The 18129-nt window shown below is 45.0% G+C and overlaps 1 protein-coding gene across 5 annotated transcripts in view; it reads right to left on the reverse strand.

Annotated features, from left to right (window-relative positions):
• Positions 1 to 1807: 1807 nt before the first annotated feature.
• Appl2 (adaptor protein, phosphotyrosine interacting with PH domain and leucine zipper 2) overlaps positions 1808 to 18129 on the reverse strand; it is a 48217-nt gene continuing 31895 nt past the window's right edge. For 2 of the 5 annotated variants that reach the window (XM_052752908.1, XM_052752911.1), the window contains 12 exons: positions 15086 to 15244; positions 13648 to 13836; positions 12064 to 12106; positions 11928 to 11984; positions 11757 to 11845; positions 9116 to 9274; positions 8902 to 8954; positions 7293 to 7467; positions 4940 to 4976; positions 4584 to 4724; positions 3731 to 3778; positions 1808 to 2818 (listed from right to left, as the gene is read on the reverse strand). In XM_052752908.1, the coding sequence (XP_052608868.1) occupies positions 2684 to 2818; positions 3731 to 3778; positions 4584 to 4724; positions 4940 to 4976; positions 7293 to 7467; positions 8902 to 8954; positions 9116 to 9274; positions 11757 to 11845; positions 11928 to 11984; positions 12064 to 12106; positions 13648 to 13836; positions 15086 to 15244 (1285 nt within the window). In that variant the 3' untranslated portion in view covers positions 1808 to 2683. The remainder of the gene's footprint in view (positions 2819 to 3730; positions 3779 to 4583; positions 4725 to 4939; positions 4977 to 7292; positions 7468 to 8901; positions 8955 to 9115; positions 9275 to 11756; positions 11846 to 11927; positions 11985 to 12063; positions 12107 to 13647; positions 13837 to 15085; positions 15245 to 18129) is intronic. The other 3 variants (XM_052752909.1, XM_052752910.1, XM_052752912.1) reach the window with 3 other exon arrangements.

The raw sequence follows: 18129 nt of genomic DNA on the forward strand, positions 1-18129 counted from the left end.
AATGCACAAAAGGTAACCTGAAAAAGGCAGTCTGAAGATGAAAGCTAACCCCACACTGGGAATGGAAATTGGCAGCTAACTAGCTTCTCAAAAAGTCCTTCCCACCATTCAGTTGGGCACATGATAATCTTGCTTTTAATGCATTAGTGTACGTTTTGTTAAGTTGAGACAAAGGACCAAGTCACTCATTGCCTCTGCCTTTGAAAATTTAAAAATACGTAATGCATATAATAGACTATCTTCGAAACACTTGGAAAGCCACCAGGTAGGGTAAGACCTTAGACATCCTCACTGCTCCTCCAGCTCCTCTGGGGTCTGGTGGTAATGTCCCTACTTTTCACAGCCTGTGCTTTGCCAAGTAATACAGGTCAGTTAATAGAAATGAACCTGTTGTGATCGTATGCCTTTGATTCAGTGTTCAGAAGTTCTCTTATGTTGAGTCATCGCTATAGCTGATTAAGTGTTCTTCTCTCATATCTGGTTACATGCATGCCAGTGTTTAATTCTTCTGTTGATGGTAAGTGGGTTTCTGTATCTGGGATAGTGCAATCGTCTTCATAGACATCCTGGGGCATGTACTGAAATTGCCAGAACACGTGCATTTTGGATTGCACTATGGAACATGGAACTGACCCCCACGCCATTCATGGAAATGATCCATTGCTTTATTCCTGCCATCTGCTCTGCATATATGGCTTTCACTTCCGGGTTATTTGAAGCAGCATAGTTGTTTCCAAGCCCTTGTAACCTATTAAATGCTTTCATAACTTTCTATGTCCTAACAAAGACTTTTATATATTTAGGCCCTTGGTTCTTGTGTGTTTGGTTGTCTTTGCTCAGTTGATGTTTTCATTCTGTCCGTGGTATCTTTGGGTGTGGTTAGTTTCAGTTAGTTTTTTGTTTGGCTCAGGGAATTCCATGGCTTGTTTTAACCAGTCTGTGTAGTGTGTTAGTGGGTGTTTGCTGTATGTGGTACTGGGAATTGAACCCAGGGACTTGTTCATGGCAGGCAGGGACTATTCCTCTGAGCCACAGCCCTAGTCTGGAGTTTTAGTTTTCATCTTAGTTGTCACTGAGCTTCATCTCTTTGATCCTCTATGAAAAGTTGTAAGCAAGAAAAGTTTAGATGACTGTCAGTCACTGACAAACAGTTGTTACAGAAACTTGTAAGATACTTATGAGCTCACTTTAGGTTACAGACTCTCAGGTTAATTTAGGCCAGCTTGATGAACTTGACGCACATGTCAAAGGGTGGTCCCTCTAACAGAGCTTGTGTGGTATCCTAGTTTTCGGTGGTTAAAGGTTTGTTGTTTCTTTTTGGTTTATATGCATCTGTAAGTGTTCATATGTGTGCACATCTGCATTCCAGAGGATGGCATTTGGAGTCTTCCTCTGTTGCTCTCCACTTGATTTGAGACAGGCTCTCTAACTAAAACGGACCTTCCTGATTTATTGGGAGTTCGAGTGGTATAACACTGGATGGCCAGCAAGCTCATAAGGTCTTTTTGCTTGGACAGCAAGCGCTTCACCTGCAGAGCGAGCCTTGTATGTTTTTTGAGACAGGATTTTGTTGTTTAGTTCAGGCTGCTTTGAAGTCCATACATGGCCCAGGCTGGCCTTGAACTCATCTTCCTTTAGCCCCAAGTGTCAAAAATGTAGGTGTACCACTGTCAACTAACATCCTGATGACACCTATAACCCCAGCATTTAGTCAGAAGCAGGACTGCAGGGCCAGCCTGGGCCACATAGCCAGACTGTAGTTTTCTTCTATGGATGGTCTGTAAACTAACAACAGTAAGCAAAGAAAGAGATGAAACAGTATTTTTTATTGCTAAATTATTACAAAGATAGGTTGAAGTTGGTTACAATTAAGTATGTTGCATGATTTCAAGATCTTTATCTCTATTTCATAATTAGCAGGATTGGAAATTGGTCTGGGACTCCAGGAACCAAAAACATCAGGGTAGAAACAAGAACTTCACACCGAGTCCCACTGCCAGCTGAGCTTCAAGTTGAGTTCTAAAATAAGGTTCTGGCTCAGAAGAAACAGGAACTAGTAGAGCCCTTGCTCACAGTGAATAGCCACAAAAAGTAGACACATCTAAGAGGCCCTGAAGCCTTTGAATGAAAGCTGGTTCAGAACAGTCCTGTTGTGAAGACTTGCTGTCTTCGCTAGTGTTTGAGACCAAACTGCATAGCAATGCCATGAGGTCCAGCCAGGTAGGAGACCAGTGGGTTATAAATACATTTTCAGAATGACAGGCACTTAAAAACTATGTAAAATATAAAAATAGACCATATTAATAAGAACTATTTAGTATTTAACAAATTGTAAATCCAGGCTTTTGCCATTTTTAAAAAAGGATCATAGAAACTGAAGTGCCATCCAGATAAAGTGAACAATGCGTTTTTACAGTTCTCATTCTGGGTACCTGGCAGTACAATCTGAAGCAAAGACTTACCACAAAGCACCCAACATAGCATTTGTAGATGGGCAGGAGTGCTGTCACCCATTTCTCACTGTTCCCTCCCAAGTTGTGTGTCAAGGCATCCAAGGGCACATTCACATGTGACTGCCAGCTTTCTGAAATCAGATCAGTGTGCCTGCACGTCAGAGAAGTTGAAAACCCCTTAAGGAGGTGGCTCTCCTTCCAAGTGCTCTGACCCCAGATGCCCAAGCAAGTTACGCTTCAGATTCTGCGCCTCTGCTGTCACCTGGACTTCCGCCAGTGCCATCTGTGTGATCGTTTAACAGTACATACTTTCCATCATTGGTTAGTGGTAGAGACAGCATTAATTGAGCCAGTGCTTCTGGATCCTGAAGTTAAGAGAGTTTAAAAGGGGGGGAAAAAGAAAAAGCTTAAGATGCACTTAAACCCCTGTGGCTTATCCTTCAGTGTTCTGTGCTGTAGCCCCATTCCTCCTAACTAGTCTCTCTGGGCTGTCAGCTGAAGAAACTCAAGGGGGTTACTTCTAGATTCTATGTTGGCTCTCCTCTTATAGAAACATGATTAATGTACCCAATTTATAACCGTCTTCCTCCAGAGTCCAGGGCAGCCCCTTCATAAAAGTTGTTTTCCACATCTTTAAAAGCCTGTCTGTCTTTTATTATGCATCAGGGGTTGGCAAAAGCTGTAGAGGAGTCCACTGTGTACACCTGTCCTCACATCGCTTATGGTTGCTTTAGTACAACAGTGGAATTGAGTCATTAGAGTGCGGCAAGATCAAGTGTGTGCACTTCTGACCTAGACCATTACATTCTAATCTGCAGCACTTCCTGCCCTCTTGGGCAGGCTGAAGCTTAAAAATCACTTTAAGAGCTTTTTGATCAATGAAAGATTGTAAGCTGTTGAATAACAGTGAGGTCTCTGTTCACTTCTAAGTTCCTAGTTGGTGGTTGTCGTTCATGCTGCTGGCCTGGAGCTAGGTGGTAGTGCAGGGGATGAGTACTTTTAAGTTTGAATTGAGTACTGAATCTTAATTTGAAAGAACTCTAGCCAGTTTGAATGCAAGCAAGGAAATTAGTAAAGCTAAAGCTGCAGCAGTGCTACTCCATTAGAAGGAAAGATGTGTTACCAGGGAGTCACCTGATTGCACAGAGCTTGTTAGGAAGCTTGAGAGAAATCCAAACTTGAGCACAACGTGAGTATCAGTTTTCTTTTTGAGAGTCTTACTGTGTCTATAAATGTCTTTTGAGTAGTTACTAAACCAGTGCTAAAATGTTTCTTACCTTTTGAACCTCAATAATTTCTTTCCCCAAATTAATAGCATAACATATCTGTAGAAGACAAGAGAAAGAGTGTTTGGTCAAGGTAGAAAGAGGTGGCATCATAGAGACAGTGGTCTGAGGAGCAGTGAGGCTGCTGGCTGTGGGAGCTTTGGTCAGTGGCACTGTTAGGTAAGTGAAAGACCCAGGTTACTCCACTATCTACAGTTCTTAGCAGGATATTTCCCCCTGGATGTTCATATTACCCAGTGGTAAACAGTGAAAGGACTGGTTTTGATAAATTCTAAATACCAGTGTTTTTCATACAAAAGAACAGTTTTGATGTTCTTTCCTTGGTTTCTTCTGAGACGATTTTCTCTTGTAATTTTTGCTTTTATTTAAAACAGTGGTTCTCAACATGTGGATCACGACCCCTTGGGGTGGTCAAACAACCCTTTCACAGGTGTCATCTAAGACCACTGGGAAACACAGATATTTACATTATGAATCATAACAGTAGCAAAATTAGTTATGAAGTAGCAACAAAAATAATTTTATAGTTGGGGGTCCCTACAGCATGAGGAACTGTATTACAAGGTCATAGCATTAGGAAGGTTGAGGACCACTGCTTTAAAAGAACAAAGGTGCCTTGTAGTATTCCATGCTACTAAACAATTATCTATAGCTATTAGGGTTGTTGTCTTTAGGTGGAGCCTTCCTACAAGGTATTTCTGTCTGAGTATCTGGATGGAGGCATGAATAATTAGCCAGTTAGATATTCAGATGGATAGTGAAAACCCAAACCCATTAAAAATAGCCAGTATTATTGAGGTGTGTGTGGGGGGGGGGGGGAGATGGACAAACACAGACAAAACACCTTTTCGCCTTCTGAGTTGCTTTCAAAAATGTATGTGCTCAGGGACTCTTCTCCTGTGGACTCTGGCACTCGGATGACAAAGCCGACCAGCCTTTTGTTTTCTTGATGAGCAGCAAACTGTGTGACACTGGTAAGTTCAAACTTGAAGGTAGGGGGGACAGGACAGGGGACAGAATGAATAATCACACAACTGGAATTTCAAAACAAGCAGAACTATTTTCTATGGAAGAGTTGAAGAAGGCTGCATTACAGGGGACAGGATGGTTATGGAACTTGGCCAATGATCACGTGCTGGGTAGGGTCTCCAGCCAACAGGAGAACTGAGGTATAAACATTAAGGTGTAGCAGGTACTTACACAGGCTCTTGACACTTGAGTCTGAGGATCTATCAACCTGAAATTGTAAGACTCATTATTACACACATATTGGTCATACTCAGAAGTTTATAGGTCATCATGAAATCACACAAATATCCCATATGTGAAAAGCAAGGCCTGCTTCAGGGGAAGATGACAGTCCTGTGTGAGCCTGTGCTGTGGTTTCTGCCTTTGTTGAACCGGTGTGTGAAAGCCAAGGTACCTGGTGTGGAAGAGTCCACAGCAAATGGAACGGTAAGTCCCTAGCATTCAGCACTGTGGTTTCTGTATCTGATGCATAACACGGGCGGATCATGTCCTGTGTGGTCTCCATATCGACACACTCACTAGCAACTTCAACTGCCCTGAAGTGCTGAAGCACTTTGCTACATTTCACTCAGAGAAGGAATGGTGAGAGGACAGGAGGGTTTTGGGTGAACTCTGTGTGACTGGCCTCTAAAGGCCATTAAGGGATCTGGGGATGGTGCAGTGGGTAAGAGCACTTGCTCTGGGAGAACCCCCAGCACTGATGTTAAAAGCCAGGTGTGGTTGCATGAACCTGTAACTCCAGCCTTTAGCGGGGCTAGAGATCCTGGGAGTCTGCTGAAGGTGGAGAGCAATACCTGATGTCTGTCTCTGGCCTCCACATGTGTCCAAGGGGGCACATAACAGGCCAAAAATAATGACTACCTCTTGAATGCCTCTTCTGTTTTTAAATCTTTAAGTTTTGTCCAATGATAATACTGCTGAATCTTGGCACTGTACTAGAGAATTTGCTACTATTGTAAACAGATACAGTTCTACTTCTGGTGTTAAAATTAATTGACAACATATGGTGTCACACTTATTGAGAGACTGATAAAAATATTACAGGTGAAAGCAAAATATAGTTTGTAATAATGTCTAGAATAAGCAAATATGCAGAGATTATTTTAGATTTCAAGCATGTGTCAATTTCTATAGAATTGTTAAGTAGGGTTTTATTTGTAAATATTTATTCTTGGGAATAAGGTCCCTAACCCAAAGGGGGGGAGGCAGATTTAAATAATGAAGTGGGCTGGAAAGATAGATGGCTCAGTGAGCAAAGGCATTTGCTGCCTGATGACTTGGGCTTGATCCCTGGAATTGACTTGACATTGTTGTCTTCTGACCTCCACACATGCCTGTGGCGTGTACCCACACACAGGTACTGAAGGACAAGCTAAGTCCTGGCACAGCTGGCATGCCTTAGTACTTCCCCTGTGCTACTTCACAGCATCAGCAAGAGGTTTAGGAGATCACCACACCAGGAATGAACCTAGATATACCAGCTAAAGAAGTGCTACCCTGTAACTCAACCAACCACTCGGAAGACTAAAAACAGGTGAAACTGACTTAGTTCAGTCTCTGCTACCAGTTAGACATGTAATGAACCTAAAGACAGGATTACAAAGGCTTCCCACTGGCACGAGAAACGTGTCTGTTTCAGATAAGTAGGCCTGTGTTAACATGGCTGCAGACTGCGCACACACACAGTTTCTTTTGGTAATTGGATTGTTTCTATTTTAGACAGATTGATATTCTCCGTTGTGAATTTCTAAGAACAATGTTCTCGGGTGACACCAAATGACTGCACAGCAATGGGATCATTGGGGACAGTCCAGGTTGGACATCCCTAATCGGAAAACTCTTAAACTGGAAATGTGCAGACATGATAGATACCACAGTAAAAATTCCACACTGTGAAACCTTGTTTCTTGTGCAAAATTATGAAAAACATTGTGTATAGTAACACTACCTGTAGGCTATGTGTATAAGGTACAAACTTTATGTGTAAATTTGGGCCTCATCCCCAAGATATCTCATATAGATGTAAAAATTTGAAAAAAAAAAATCAGAAACACTTCTGGTCCCAGCATTTCAGGTAAGAAATACTTGGCCTATATTCACTAATAACAGGAATCTTTTACTTTTTGTTTGTTTTTGTTTTTTCAAGACAGGGTTTCTCTGTGTAACAATCCTGTCTGGAACTCACTCTGTAGACCAGACTGGCCTCGAACGTAAGAGATCCGCCTGCCTCTACCTCTGAGTGCTGGGATTAAAGGCGTGCACCACCACCGCCTGGCTAATAACAGGAATCTTAAGACAGGGTTCTCGCTGGCTTCGATCCTCCTGCTCCAATCTCCCTCATGCTGGGATCACATACATGCATTGTTACATCCAACCAGTTCTTGCTAAAAATGCATCTTTTATTCTGAATATCAAAATGTGGAATGGATGTAAGTAGAAACATTAGCACTACATTCCAGATGGGTAAAGATTCCCTACACAGGCAATCAGGTAAAGCTAAGGGTCTGAAGTGGGCTGAAGGTACCTCAGGGTTTGACTGGTGACCATCAGATGGGATTCCGTGGTGCGGAAGATGTTGTGAATAGCCCGAGCTGCCAGCACTTGTCTCATTGCCTCATAAATCACTTCAGCAGTGTGGTCTGTCTTAACTGCCATTGATCCCAGAAACCGAACAATGAACATCTGCTGCAGAAGAGAGTCTGCAAGAGAGCACGCTCCACTCAGGACCACGTGAACGAGAGAGCATGATCCAGCATGAGCCTGGGAACAGCTGGAGACCTGGGTCTTACTCACTCTTCTGTTTGTTTGTTTGTTTGTTTGTTTGTTTGTTTGTTTGTTTGTTTGTTTGAGACAGGGTTTCTCTGTGTAGCCTTGGCTGTCTTTGAACTCACTCTGTAAACCATGCTGGCTGAGATCCACCTGCCTCTGCCTCCCTAGTGCTGGGATTAAAGGTGTGCACCACCATGCCCAGGTCTGGAGTTAGTTTTATATATGCAGTTTTATTTATTTGAGGCAGGGTCATGCTATGTAGACTAGGTTGGTCTTGAATTCAGACTCCTGTCTCGGGCTCTCCAGTTCTAGGACTATTAGGCATGCCCCATCTCATCCAGCTGAGTCTGAAATACTATGTGGACGACTGTGCAAAGCCAGTCAGGTACACAGAGCTATCTAGAGCCAATTTTAAAGTATTAAGTTGTTGATACAACAACAAAAACTTACCCTAATTCTTTAAGGGTTTTTTTTTTTTTTTTTTTCCAGAGCTGAGGACCGAACCCAGGGCCTTGCGCTTGCTAGGCAAGCGCTCTACCACTGAGCTAAATCCCCAACCCCAAGGATTATTTTTATTTTACATGTATGAGGTTCTGCTTGCATGTACGTATGTGCACCATGTGGATGCCTATGAAAGCCAGAGATGATGTCAGATCCCTCAACTGGACTTACAGGCAGTCATAAGCAGGCTATATAGGTGCTGGGAACCAAACCCAGCTTGGGGTCCTCTGCAAGCACACTAAATGCTCTTAACTGCTGAGTCCTCTCTCCAGCCTTATGTATACATGCATGTGCACCTGTACATGCCCAGTGCATGCAGAGTCCAGAGAGGGCATGAGCTGCCATGTGGGTAACGGGAATTGAACCCAGCCCTATGTCCTCTGTAAGACCAGTGAGTGATCCCTGAGCCAGCTCTCCAGCTATCTCGTCTCCTGCAAATTCTTAATTATTAAACGTGAAGGGAGTCATTGGAAAGAGTTCCATCCTAGTGACAGTCTGAGATTTCAAAATCTGCTTAATTGAATTAGGCCTTGCACTCAGTAATCCTCCTGCTCAGCCTCCCTAATGATGGGATTACAGATGTTTGCTAACACCTCAGCTACTAAGATTCCATTTTAATTATGACCATTGTTTACTCTCTGATAATCTGATTTATATTTAGTTGTGATGGTTTTCTGGACAGGAACTTCAAAAGGAGCATGGTATGGATAAAGCTAAAACAGCCATAAATACCTTCCACTTTGTCCAAGTTTTCTTGGAATAAACCGAGGGTCAAATCTGAATTCCTATCTGCATCTTAGCTCTAGCACATGACTTCTCACCTTCAGGGGCCAATGAGTAAGAACACAAGCCTAGGCACTTACCTTCTGCTTCAGGGAACGACTCATCCTCTGTCTCCCCGAAAGGGTTGGTGCGCCTAGGGGAACAGCCAGAGGTCAGCGGTCCTGCCAGTGGCGGCTAACAGGAGCTCAGCACTTAACCCTTAGGTCAGAGGCTCCTATCCCAGGAGCAGTCTGGTGCTGAGTAAAGACGCACAAACTGACTTTCACTTTCCCAGACAGCTACCTCAGGTCATACCTGCTGCCTCTGTTCTGCTCAAGGAACTCTGTTGCAGGAAGTACAATATCAAACTGAATGGGTGTCCCAGGTGCAATCAGCTCCTCTGTTTCAGAAACACTGCCTGTTGCTCTGGGAACAATCTTGTCATTTTCTGTGTCGGAATTTGTGATGGTTTGACTAAAATATAAAAAAGAGGAGAAAAGAGTGGAACAAATTTGTCATTTATTTAATGCTGATGTGACTTTTACATGTTGCAATACAAGGGAGCCTTAACCAGTCTCTGTCCATTCTACAAATAAGCCTTCCTCACCTTCACATCCTTGGCTAGAACCCTTCTCCTCCTCACTACCCACAGTCCCTCTGTTGCTCCTTTAGAGACTGGGTTGTTTTTGGAGTAAGGCTACAGGCAGCTCACATTACACACCGACACACAGTAAGTACTGAAAACATGTTAGCTGACAGAACAAATCTGGACCTGACATTTCATTGCAACCTGGCTGTAATTTCCTGAAAAGCCTCCTTTCCACTCACCTAATACTCCCTCCACTTGAGAGACAGCAAACATACCATGTGTTCCTTGTTTCTGTATAGCACAGTTCCAACTCTCCCACGACCAGCTCAAATTACACCACTGTGATAACGTCTCAGTAAGTCACAGCATTTGCTACCCTGGGTGCCTCCTGAGCACCGCACTGTGGCCCACATGCATCTACAGAAACAGCACCAATAAGAGCAGTGCACTCCTTGCATGGTGGATAGCCTGTCCTACACTCCTGTTTCTTTTTTCTTGAGGTGAAAATGCTGTCATTTAACTTTACCCTTTAAAACTCCTTCTTAAGGTACAGTGCGAATTCCTCTGAGGGCATGGAATGTCACTGCATTTCTATTCCTTACACTGTCTGGACCATAATCCTCAATGATCTTTTCACATCAACGTTTTCTGGTTTCTCAAATATCAGTAACTGAGTACTGTATGGAAACTGCAATGGCTGTGACTTCTATCCAGTGAGATGTGGGTAGAACAAATGCACCAGCTTTAAGATAGCCCTGTTTCCCACTGACCCCTCTCTCCTATCCAGTGAGATGTGGGTAGAAACAAATGCACCAGCTTGGAGACTAAGATAGCCCTGTTTCCCACTGACCCCTCTCTCCTATCCAGTGAGATGTGGGTAGAAACAAATGCACCAGCTTGGAGACAGTCCTGTTACCCACTGACCCCTCTCTCCTATCCAGTTTATCCTACAGATAATGCAGAATAATTTTTGTAAACCTGGTTCTGACTGTAGCCTCTTTTCTTAATACCTTCAGCCCTGTCCCACTGCCTATAATTCCTGAGCAAGGATTACTAAGGCTTTTACAATGACTCAAATCCATCTGGTGGCCTTACCTACTATTCTTTTTCATGTACCCAGTGCCAAGTGCATGAACCCCAGGAAGCTACACAATTAAGAGTTTTCTAAGCACTTCCTTTAGGCCATTAAGTATTTATGGAACATCTGATGGAGTTCTTTCTACCATGCCACTAAAAGACACAAATAGTCTTGATTTTTAATATGCCTCTTGATACCATTAACACAACAAATAAGACAGCCCTCTACTACCTAATTAACCACTTGAAAACTACCACTGAGACAAAATGTACGAGTCCTAGAATACCTCTTTAAGCAGTGTTCAAAGGAAAGGCTGTATGCACATTCAGTTAATGAAAAGAGCAACCAACACCAGATGTGACAGAGGCTGAAGCAAGGATGTCTGCTGGGACTCTGAGGCCAGTTCAGGTGATATCATGTGACTACCCCACCCCACAGAGCAACAAAACAGCAAATAGACCACCCAAATACTCAATGCTAATAAATGACTGATAGATTTATTAGAAGAATTAGGAAAATGTAGTAATGTAAGTGAAAACTTAGTAGATGCATACTATACATATGCAGAAAAGGCTCAGCTGCTGTGGGATGTTCTGTATGGCAAATGTGTTGCTCTGATTGGTTAATAAATAAAACACTGATTGGCCAGTGGCTAGGCAGGAAGTATAGGCGAGATTAACAGAGAGGAGAAAAGAAAGAACAGGAAGGCAGAAGGAGACACTGCCAGCTGCCACGCCAGGACAAGCAGCATGTGAAGATGCCGGTAAGCCACGAGCCACGTGGCAAGGTATAGATTTATAGAAATGGATTAATTTAAGCTGTAAGAACAGTTAGCAAGAAGCCTGGTACGGCCATACAGTTTGTAAGCAATGTAAGTCTCTGTGTTTACTTGGTTGGGTCTGAGTGGCTGTGGGACTGGCAGGTGAGAGAGATTTGTCCTGACTGTGGGCCAGGCAGGAAAACTCTAGCTACACTCAGCCAATAACAAGGACACACAGTTGACTAGGGTTACAGTGCCGAGATGCTAATAGAAGGTTCCTGTCTGCCTTGGACTACTAAGGTCTGGCCCAGTGGACCTGGACAAGGATACTGAACTCAGGTTGGAATACTGGCTCCACCCCTTATCTATGCTGTGGGTGTGGGCAAATTAGAACTTTTTCTGGCCACAACTATTGCTTCTGTTGTACAGGGTACAGTGGAATCTTTGGGGTTGTGAGGACTAGAAACAAATTTCAAATTCCTAACAGTTTGGCTCCACAGAAGGTAGTTTTTCCTTGTTCTTTAGTTACCTGGAGCAAGAGCTTTCTTGTTTTTTCCCAAAGCTTGTAATTGGAGTCACTGCCTGAAGAGCCGTCTGGTTCAACTTGATGGCTACTGCCTACATGTAAGCCACAGGACACAGGCTCAGGCCAGGAAGGGACGCCTACCTTCCAGGTGGAGTGCAGGCAGGTACTAATTACCTCTGGGTTGTCCGTCAGGTAGATCTGCCTGGAGATGTTGTTTATTGCACATATCCACTGTGGAGGACATTAAAAAGAACACTGAATCCCAGTTACTCATCACAGGAGGGCAGGGGTGAGACAGACAAAGCTTTACCTCTTCATATTCCTTTCTGCTCTCTGCTTGAAGAATTATCCCCCTGAAATAAACAAGATGCATCAATGCCTCCTAGGTCTCAGGGACCAAGGAAGTGTTCATTAAACCAACCTGGCACCAGGAAAGCAGCTTGTTGGGATGGAAGGAAAGTGGGGCTGCAGGCCTGGCCTTTCCACCAGAGCACTATATCATCTCTAGGTCTCTTTCTCCTCTATACAGGAGAAGGCTGGACTTGGATCATCTAACCTATGACTACAGTGAGGACTGTCTGGATTCTCTTCTTAGATAATCCAAGGCACCAGAACATTACTCGCCCCTTCTCCAACTGAGGAAGGACCTAATATCTAAGCACTGAAATTCCATACACTTAAGGCATTCCACCTTTATGTCGGACTTAGCTCTTTCAGGGACTCTCTGTGGCACAGGGAACACAGATACCATCTCTGTATCTGGGAAGACCCAGGCCCAGGGGTGTTTAGAAACTACATAGGACCACTAGAATCTGGGCATCTTAGTCCTGAGCCACTGGCCACTGTCAGAGAAAGAACAGTCTCTAACTGCTCTGCTAACTTGGGGAAGGCATATCCCACAGGCTCCCACTATTCTCATCACTAGCCTCTAGGCAGGCAAAGCCTGAGGTAATTTCCTAGGATTTAGAACTCTAAACACAAACTGAAACCACTGCTCTACACAAGAGGGGAACCACTGGGATGGGACCTACTGTGATAACTATAGGCTACTACATTTTCAAGTATGACCTTTGGGCCCATAAGGTCCCAAGGTGAGGCTAGTGTCATTAAGTGACACTTCTGTAAAGATGTACTGCTCCCACTGTAGAGAATGTACTGCTCACACTCTGTAGCGAATGTACTGCTCACACTTCTGTAGAGAATGTACTGCTCACACTCTGTAGCGAATGTACTACCTACACTTCTGTAGAGAATGTACTACTCACACTTCTGTAGAGAATGTACTGCTCACACTCTGTAGAGAATGTACTGCTCACACTTCTGTAGAGAATTACTGCTTACTCTGTAGAGAATGTACTGCTCTCACTTCTGTAGAGAATATACAGCTCACATTGTAGAGAATGTACTGCTCACACTCTGTAGAGAATGTACTGCTCACACTTCTGCAAAGAATGTACTGCCCACACTCTGTAAAGAATGTACTGCTCACACTCAGTAGAGAATGTACTGTTCACACTTCCAGTTCTGGATGTAAAATGGACTTCTTGGATAGTTTCCTGCCTGCTCTCCTTAGCCTTGTCCCAAAACAGAGGAGTCCCAGCCTTCTCTCAGCCTTCTTTCAGATCTCTGTTGGCAAGCACCTGCTACATCTGTCTTATACACATCATCTCTCCTCCCAAGACACAGCTGGATCCTTACCAGGGTTCCTGAACAAGGTGAAGTGGGTCCCAGTGGTCACTGCATTTGTTTCCAGAGGACAGAAAACCATCCTTGGAAAGAACAAGACCTACAATGTGGCCTCTTGCGGCCAGGACTGGTACATGGGAACTAGAGCTAGCAGCCTTCAGTAAGGGCAATTCCTACACTGTCCTCCCAAATAAGACATGAGGCATACGGTTTGCCACTGGGCGTGGAGATCTGAAAGCAGTATCGTCGGTCTTCACAATCCACAGCCATCACAGAGCAGTTGTCCAGGTCCTGAATCAAGCCTCCAGCCACAGCTCCCCTGGGTTGGCACATGAGGTTCCCACCTTGGGTGAAGAAGTACAGCCTCTCCCAGGTGGTGGTGACCAGTCCTGTCTTGCTGTGGGAATTGTGTGTGAAGGTTCATTAGCACTAGGACATGGGAACAGCCCCTCCATACCATGCTGCCTGTTCTTAGGAACTGGCACATTTTAGAAATGTCTTTGCATTAAAGGAAAACTTGGAAACTCTCTCTGTGAATAGTGGCAGAAATACAGTTTAACTTGCATCATTGGGAAGACGGCTCTTTTCCTGTGAGGAATGACAGAACCAATGCCAGCTATGCAGGCACATGCGCCTACTGTTGGCTTCCAAACCCACCAGCCCTAACTAGAATCTGTCCATCAGTTAGGAACTGAACCCTGTACCATTTCTCCAGAATGCAGAACTGAACTCTTCTGAGTCTACCAGCCATCAGGGTCACATTGCCTCTCTCCCAATCCTGGGGGCTCTAACTGGAGGACATTCTCATTTGGTGGGCTGCACACAAGAGGAAAATGCAGCTTCCTGCCAAAAGCATCCTAACTTTGTGGAGGTTTTTTTTCTTTTTGCCCCACAGAACTAATGAGGACATTTAGCTTAGTCTCACACTGACAGGCCTGGGAGAGGCTTCACCTGCAGAAAAGAGCCTCAGATAAGCCTCATGGCAGAGACACTTTTACTATTTACTAAATAGCAACTATGCACAAGGCACTGTGTGTCTTGTTCCAATAATGATTGTTTTTTTTAAATGGCAACTGCTAACACTGGAGGGCTCCCCACACACTAGAGACTTACTCAACAGCAGTGGAGGAGTCATCTACCTCCCAGCCAGGAATCAGCCACCAGTACCAGTGTACTCTACACTGATGGCCACAGCCTTTGGGGGTCTTAGAAGCAATGAATCCTTTTGTATCTTGTATTCCAGATGGATATTTAAAGACATGACCGCGATGGGTATGATTCAATCTGGAGAGATCTAACAGACCCTGGCTCTTGCCTGTGCGTGGTTCTTTGTGGCACTGCTCTTACCCTTCAGCAGGAAGGGGCCCGAGGACTACACTCTCAATAGCCTGGAGTGACATTTAAATGACCATGAAACCTAAACAAGGGTGGCCTGCAGCTCCTGGAGTCCAGGGCACTGACTCCAGCCTCTTGGGGCTCAGTTTTCAGCTTTGTCTCAGTGCAGTCTGGAACTTGGGCCCCCAAAGCTTCCCAAGTCGGGCTTGTTGCTCACTACCACCCACAGGCCACTAGCCACATGAGAAACAGCCTCTGAGGCCACTTCCCAGGGAGAGCTGAGTTCAGCAAAAGCTGCATGGCATTCTCACTTTCTGAGATTGAGGTAGCCAGCCTTCTGGATGAGGTTCCTGTTGATCTGTGATGTGGCCACATCCATGTCCGGAGTGTAAACAGATTCATCGACTGAAAGCAACTCTTGCTGGGATAACCGCATTTTGTCTGCCTCAGCTTCCAGTTCCACCTGAATGCTTAAGACAGCAGGTTGCAGGTCAGCCACTCTCCACGGGCCAGCTCACCACTCCTAAGCCACAAGGCGGCAGGGCCTGCTTCACCCACTGACGGATGCTTCCTGCATTACAGACGGAGCCACCAGCTTCCCAGGTAGCACAGCTTTCCACCCTCAACCTATGTCCAGAAAGCTGCATTACAAGAAGTGATACTGGTTCAGGGGGACCACACTCAGATCTGCTAATGCAGATCATAGGAGCCGCTCTGGGACCCCATCCTCAGGGTCTACATATAGGGCCTAGGAAAGACCCCTAAGTGAAGGAATGGAACAACATTGTCTAGCTCAGGGTTTGAAAAGACTATGAGAGACAGGAATGGGCAGGAAATACCAAGAAGAAGTCAGGGCTTGTTCTGTGACCATCAAACTGCCCTGAGGTGGCACAGGCTCACTGGTCAAGGGTCAGTGACCAGGTTCTGGTGTGACAGTCCTGGCTTCACATGCTGTATGCTGACATGTAGAAAACTTGGAACTTTTCCTTCCAACAGGAGCTATTCTTTTGGCCTCACCTGACTCTCACCTACTATTGACAGATGTAGGTTATAAAGTCTAGGACAGAAATTCCAGACAGCCCACACATCTGAGAATGCAAATGAGAAATAAGGAGTCCCACTTCACATGAAGTTACACAAGAGGACAGAACCATGGCAGGGGGAACTAGGCAGATGTGCAGCAAAGTCACCCTGACCACTCTCAAGGTCAGTGCCTCAGGATTTTCTCTTCTCTCAGCTTGACCATTTCACCCAGCTGTTGTTGAGTGTTTGGCTTTTCTGACATTTGAATTCTCCACTGAGATGGTGCGGCCTGCTACTCACTGCAAGGTGGAGAAGGGTGTGTGTGTGTGTGCGCGTGTGTGTGTGTGTGTGTGTGTGTGTGTGTGAGAGAGAGAGAGAGAGAGAGAGAGAGAGAGAGAGAGAGAGAGAGAGAGAGAGAGAGAGAATGAGAATATATTGTGTGTATTTTAAGACAGGGTCTCACCATTGGACCATACTGACCTCAACTCACAGAGAGCTTCCTATGTCTGCTTCCCAAGTACTGGGATTAAAAGTTTGTGCCCCCCCCAAAAAAAAGCCGGGCGGTGGTAGGGCATGCCTTTAATCCCAGCACTCGGGAGGCAGAGCCAGGCGGATCTCTGTGAGTTTGAGGCCAGCCTGGGCTACCAAGTGAGTTCCAGGAAAGGCGCAAAGCTACATAGAGAAACCCTGTCTCGAAAAACCAAAAAAATAAAAAAATAAAATAAAAGTTTGTGCCGCCACACCCAGGCAAGGTGGAGAATGGAATAAGAGGAAAACCACAGTACAGGGTTCTAAATGAGGCAGTCAGTGGACAGACCCCACTCAGGCTCTCCAGCTTGTGTGGCTAAGTATTGTGGGATAATCTTTTTGTACACTGTGAAGAAATGTCACTCTGATTGGTTTAATCAAAACCTGAACAGTCAATGGCTAGGCAGGATTTCCAGGCACAGAGGATGCTGGGAAGAAGAGTGAAGATGAAAGGAGACCCAGCGGAAGCAGGACAGCAGGGTGGACAGCACACAGGTGAGGTAAATGAGCCTCAGGACAGCACATAGATTAATAGAAATGGGTTCATTTAAGTTATAAAGAGCTAGCTAGAAACAAGCCTAAGGTATCAGACGGAGCTTTCATAATCAACAAGTTCCTATGTCATGATTTGTGAGCTGGTGGCCCAAAGAAAAATTTGATTACAGGTAAGAGTAGCCTCTTGAAAGAGGACTATTTCCTCAAGAGATGTGCTCCTGTGCACCAGTGTGTCATCTGGCACACAATTCAGGGAGGTTTTAGTAGCTGCTTTGCTCTCTCCAGCCTCATAGACACAGTCTCAGAATCCGAAACCAATCAGAAGCTCTGAAGACCCCAAAGAACACAGGAGCAAAGTAACTGCTTCCAACTGCTTCTCTTCAAAGCTGGCATCTCCCTGTATCACCATGGAATTAAGGACTAAACCCCCTAGCTCTTCAGGGTGCTGGACCTCAGCTGGGTTCTGAGAACATGTGAGCACTTAGGGTACCTGTGTCCCCCCACAGGAATGTAAAGATTTAGTGCCAGCACCAGATGCTGCCTGAGGCCTCATGTGGGTGGGCTGCACCTGCATGAAATGGGGCAGCAGAAGACCCTCATGCCTAGAGAATAACGGCGGCGATTACTCATTGGCATGTAATTCACATGCTAAGAAAATTAGCTTTCTGCCAGCAACAGTGATGCACACTTTTAATCTCAGCACGTGAGAGGCAGAGGCAGGCAGATCTGAGAGTTTGAGGCCAGCCTGGTCTATATAGTGAGTTCCAGGCCATCCAGAGCTACAAAATGAGATCCTGCCTACAAAACAAAACAAACAAAAAACTAGTAAAAAAAAACTTCAGCCCTGAGAGACGAGAGAGACTGGGCCCTTTTACAGAGTGACAGGTTCTGTGCTGTCCTGTAGCATCTCAGGAACAGAACAAATTACAAGGGAGAAAGTGGAGTGGGATTTCACAAACTGCTTCCTGGCATCACTGTAAGTCTGACCTGTCTCCATCTCCGCTGCTCGGCACTGGGTGAGCACTGTGCTGGCTTTCCCAAAGAGCACAACTCCTGTCCCAGCCATGGAGGCCAGTGCTCGGCAATGGCTCTTCAGGGTTCACTCTTCATGTTCAGAGCCTTTGATGGACTTCTGCCTGGATAAACTCCTGCTGGGCCCTCTTAAGCTACTTGACATGCAACAACTTCAAGAAAACGTTCTCATTTTCCCACAGGAAGCAAGATTCCATATTCACTGTTTTCACTTTGTATTCCCTTTTTGGGGGCAGGTGAGAGGTTCTGAAACAGGGCCTCATGTGCCCAGGCTAGC

This window comes from Peromyscus californicus, unplaced genomic scaffold (genome assembly GCF_007827085.1).
Source record: "Peromyscus californicus insignis strain IS unplaced genomic scaffold, ASM782708v3 Scaffold_24__1_contigs__length_46423439, whole genome shotgun sequence".
Classification (NCBI taxonomy): domain Eukaryota; kingdom Metazoa; phylum Chordata; class Mammalia; order Rodentia; family Cricetidae; genus Peromyscus; species Peromyscus californicus.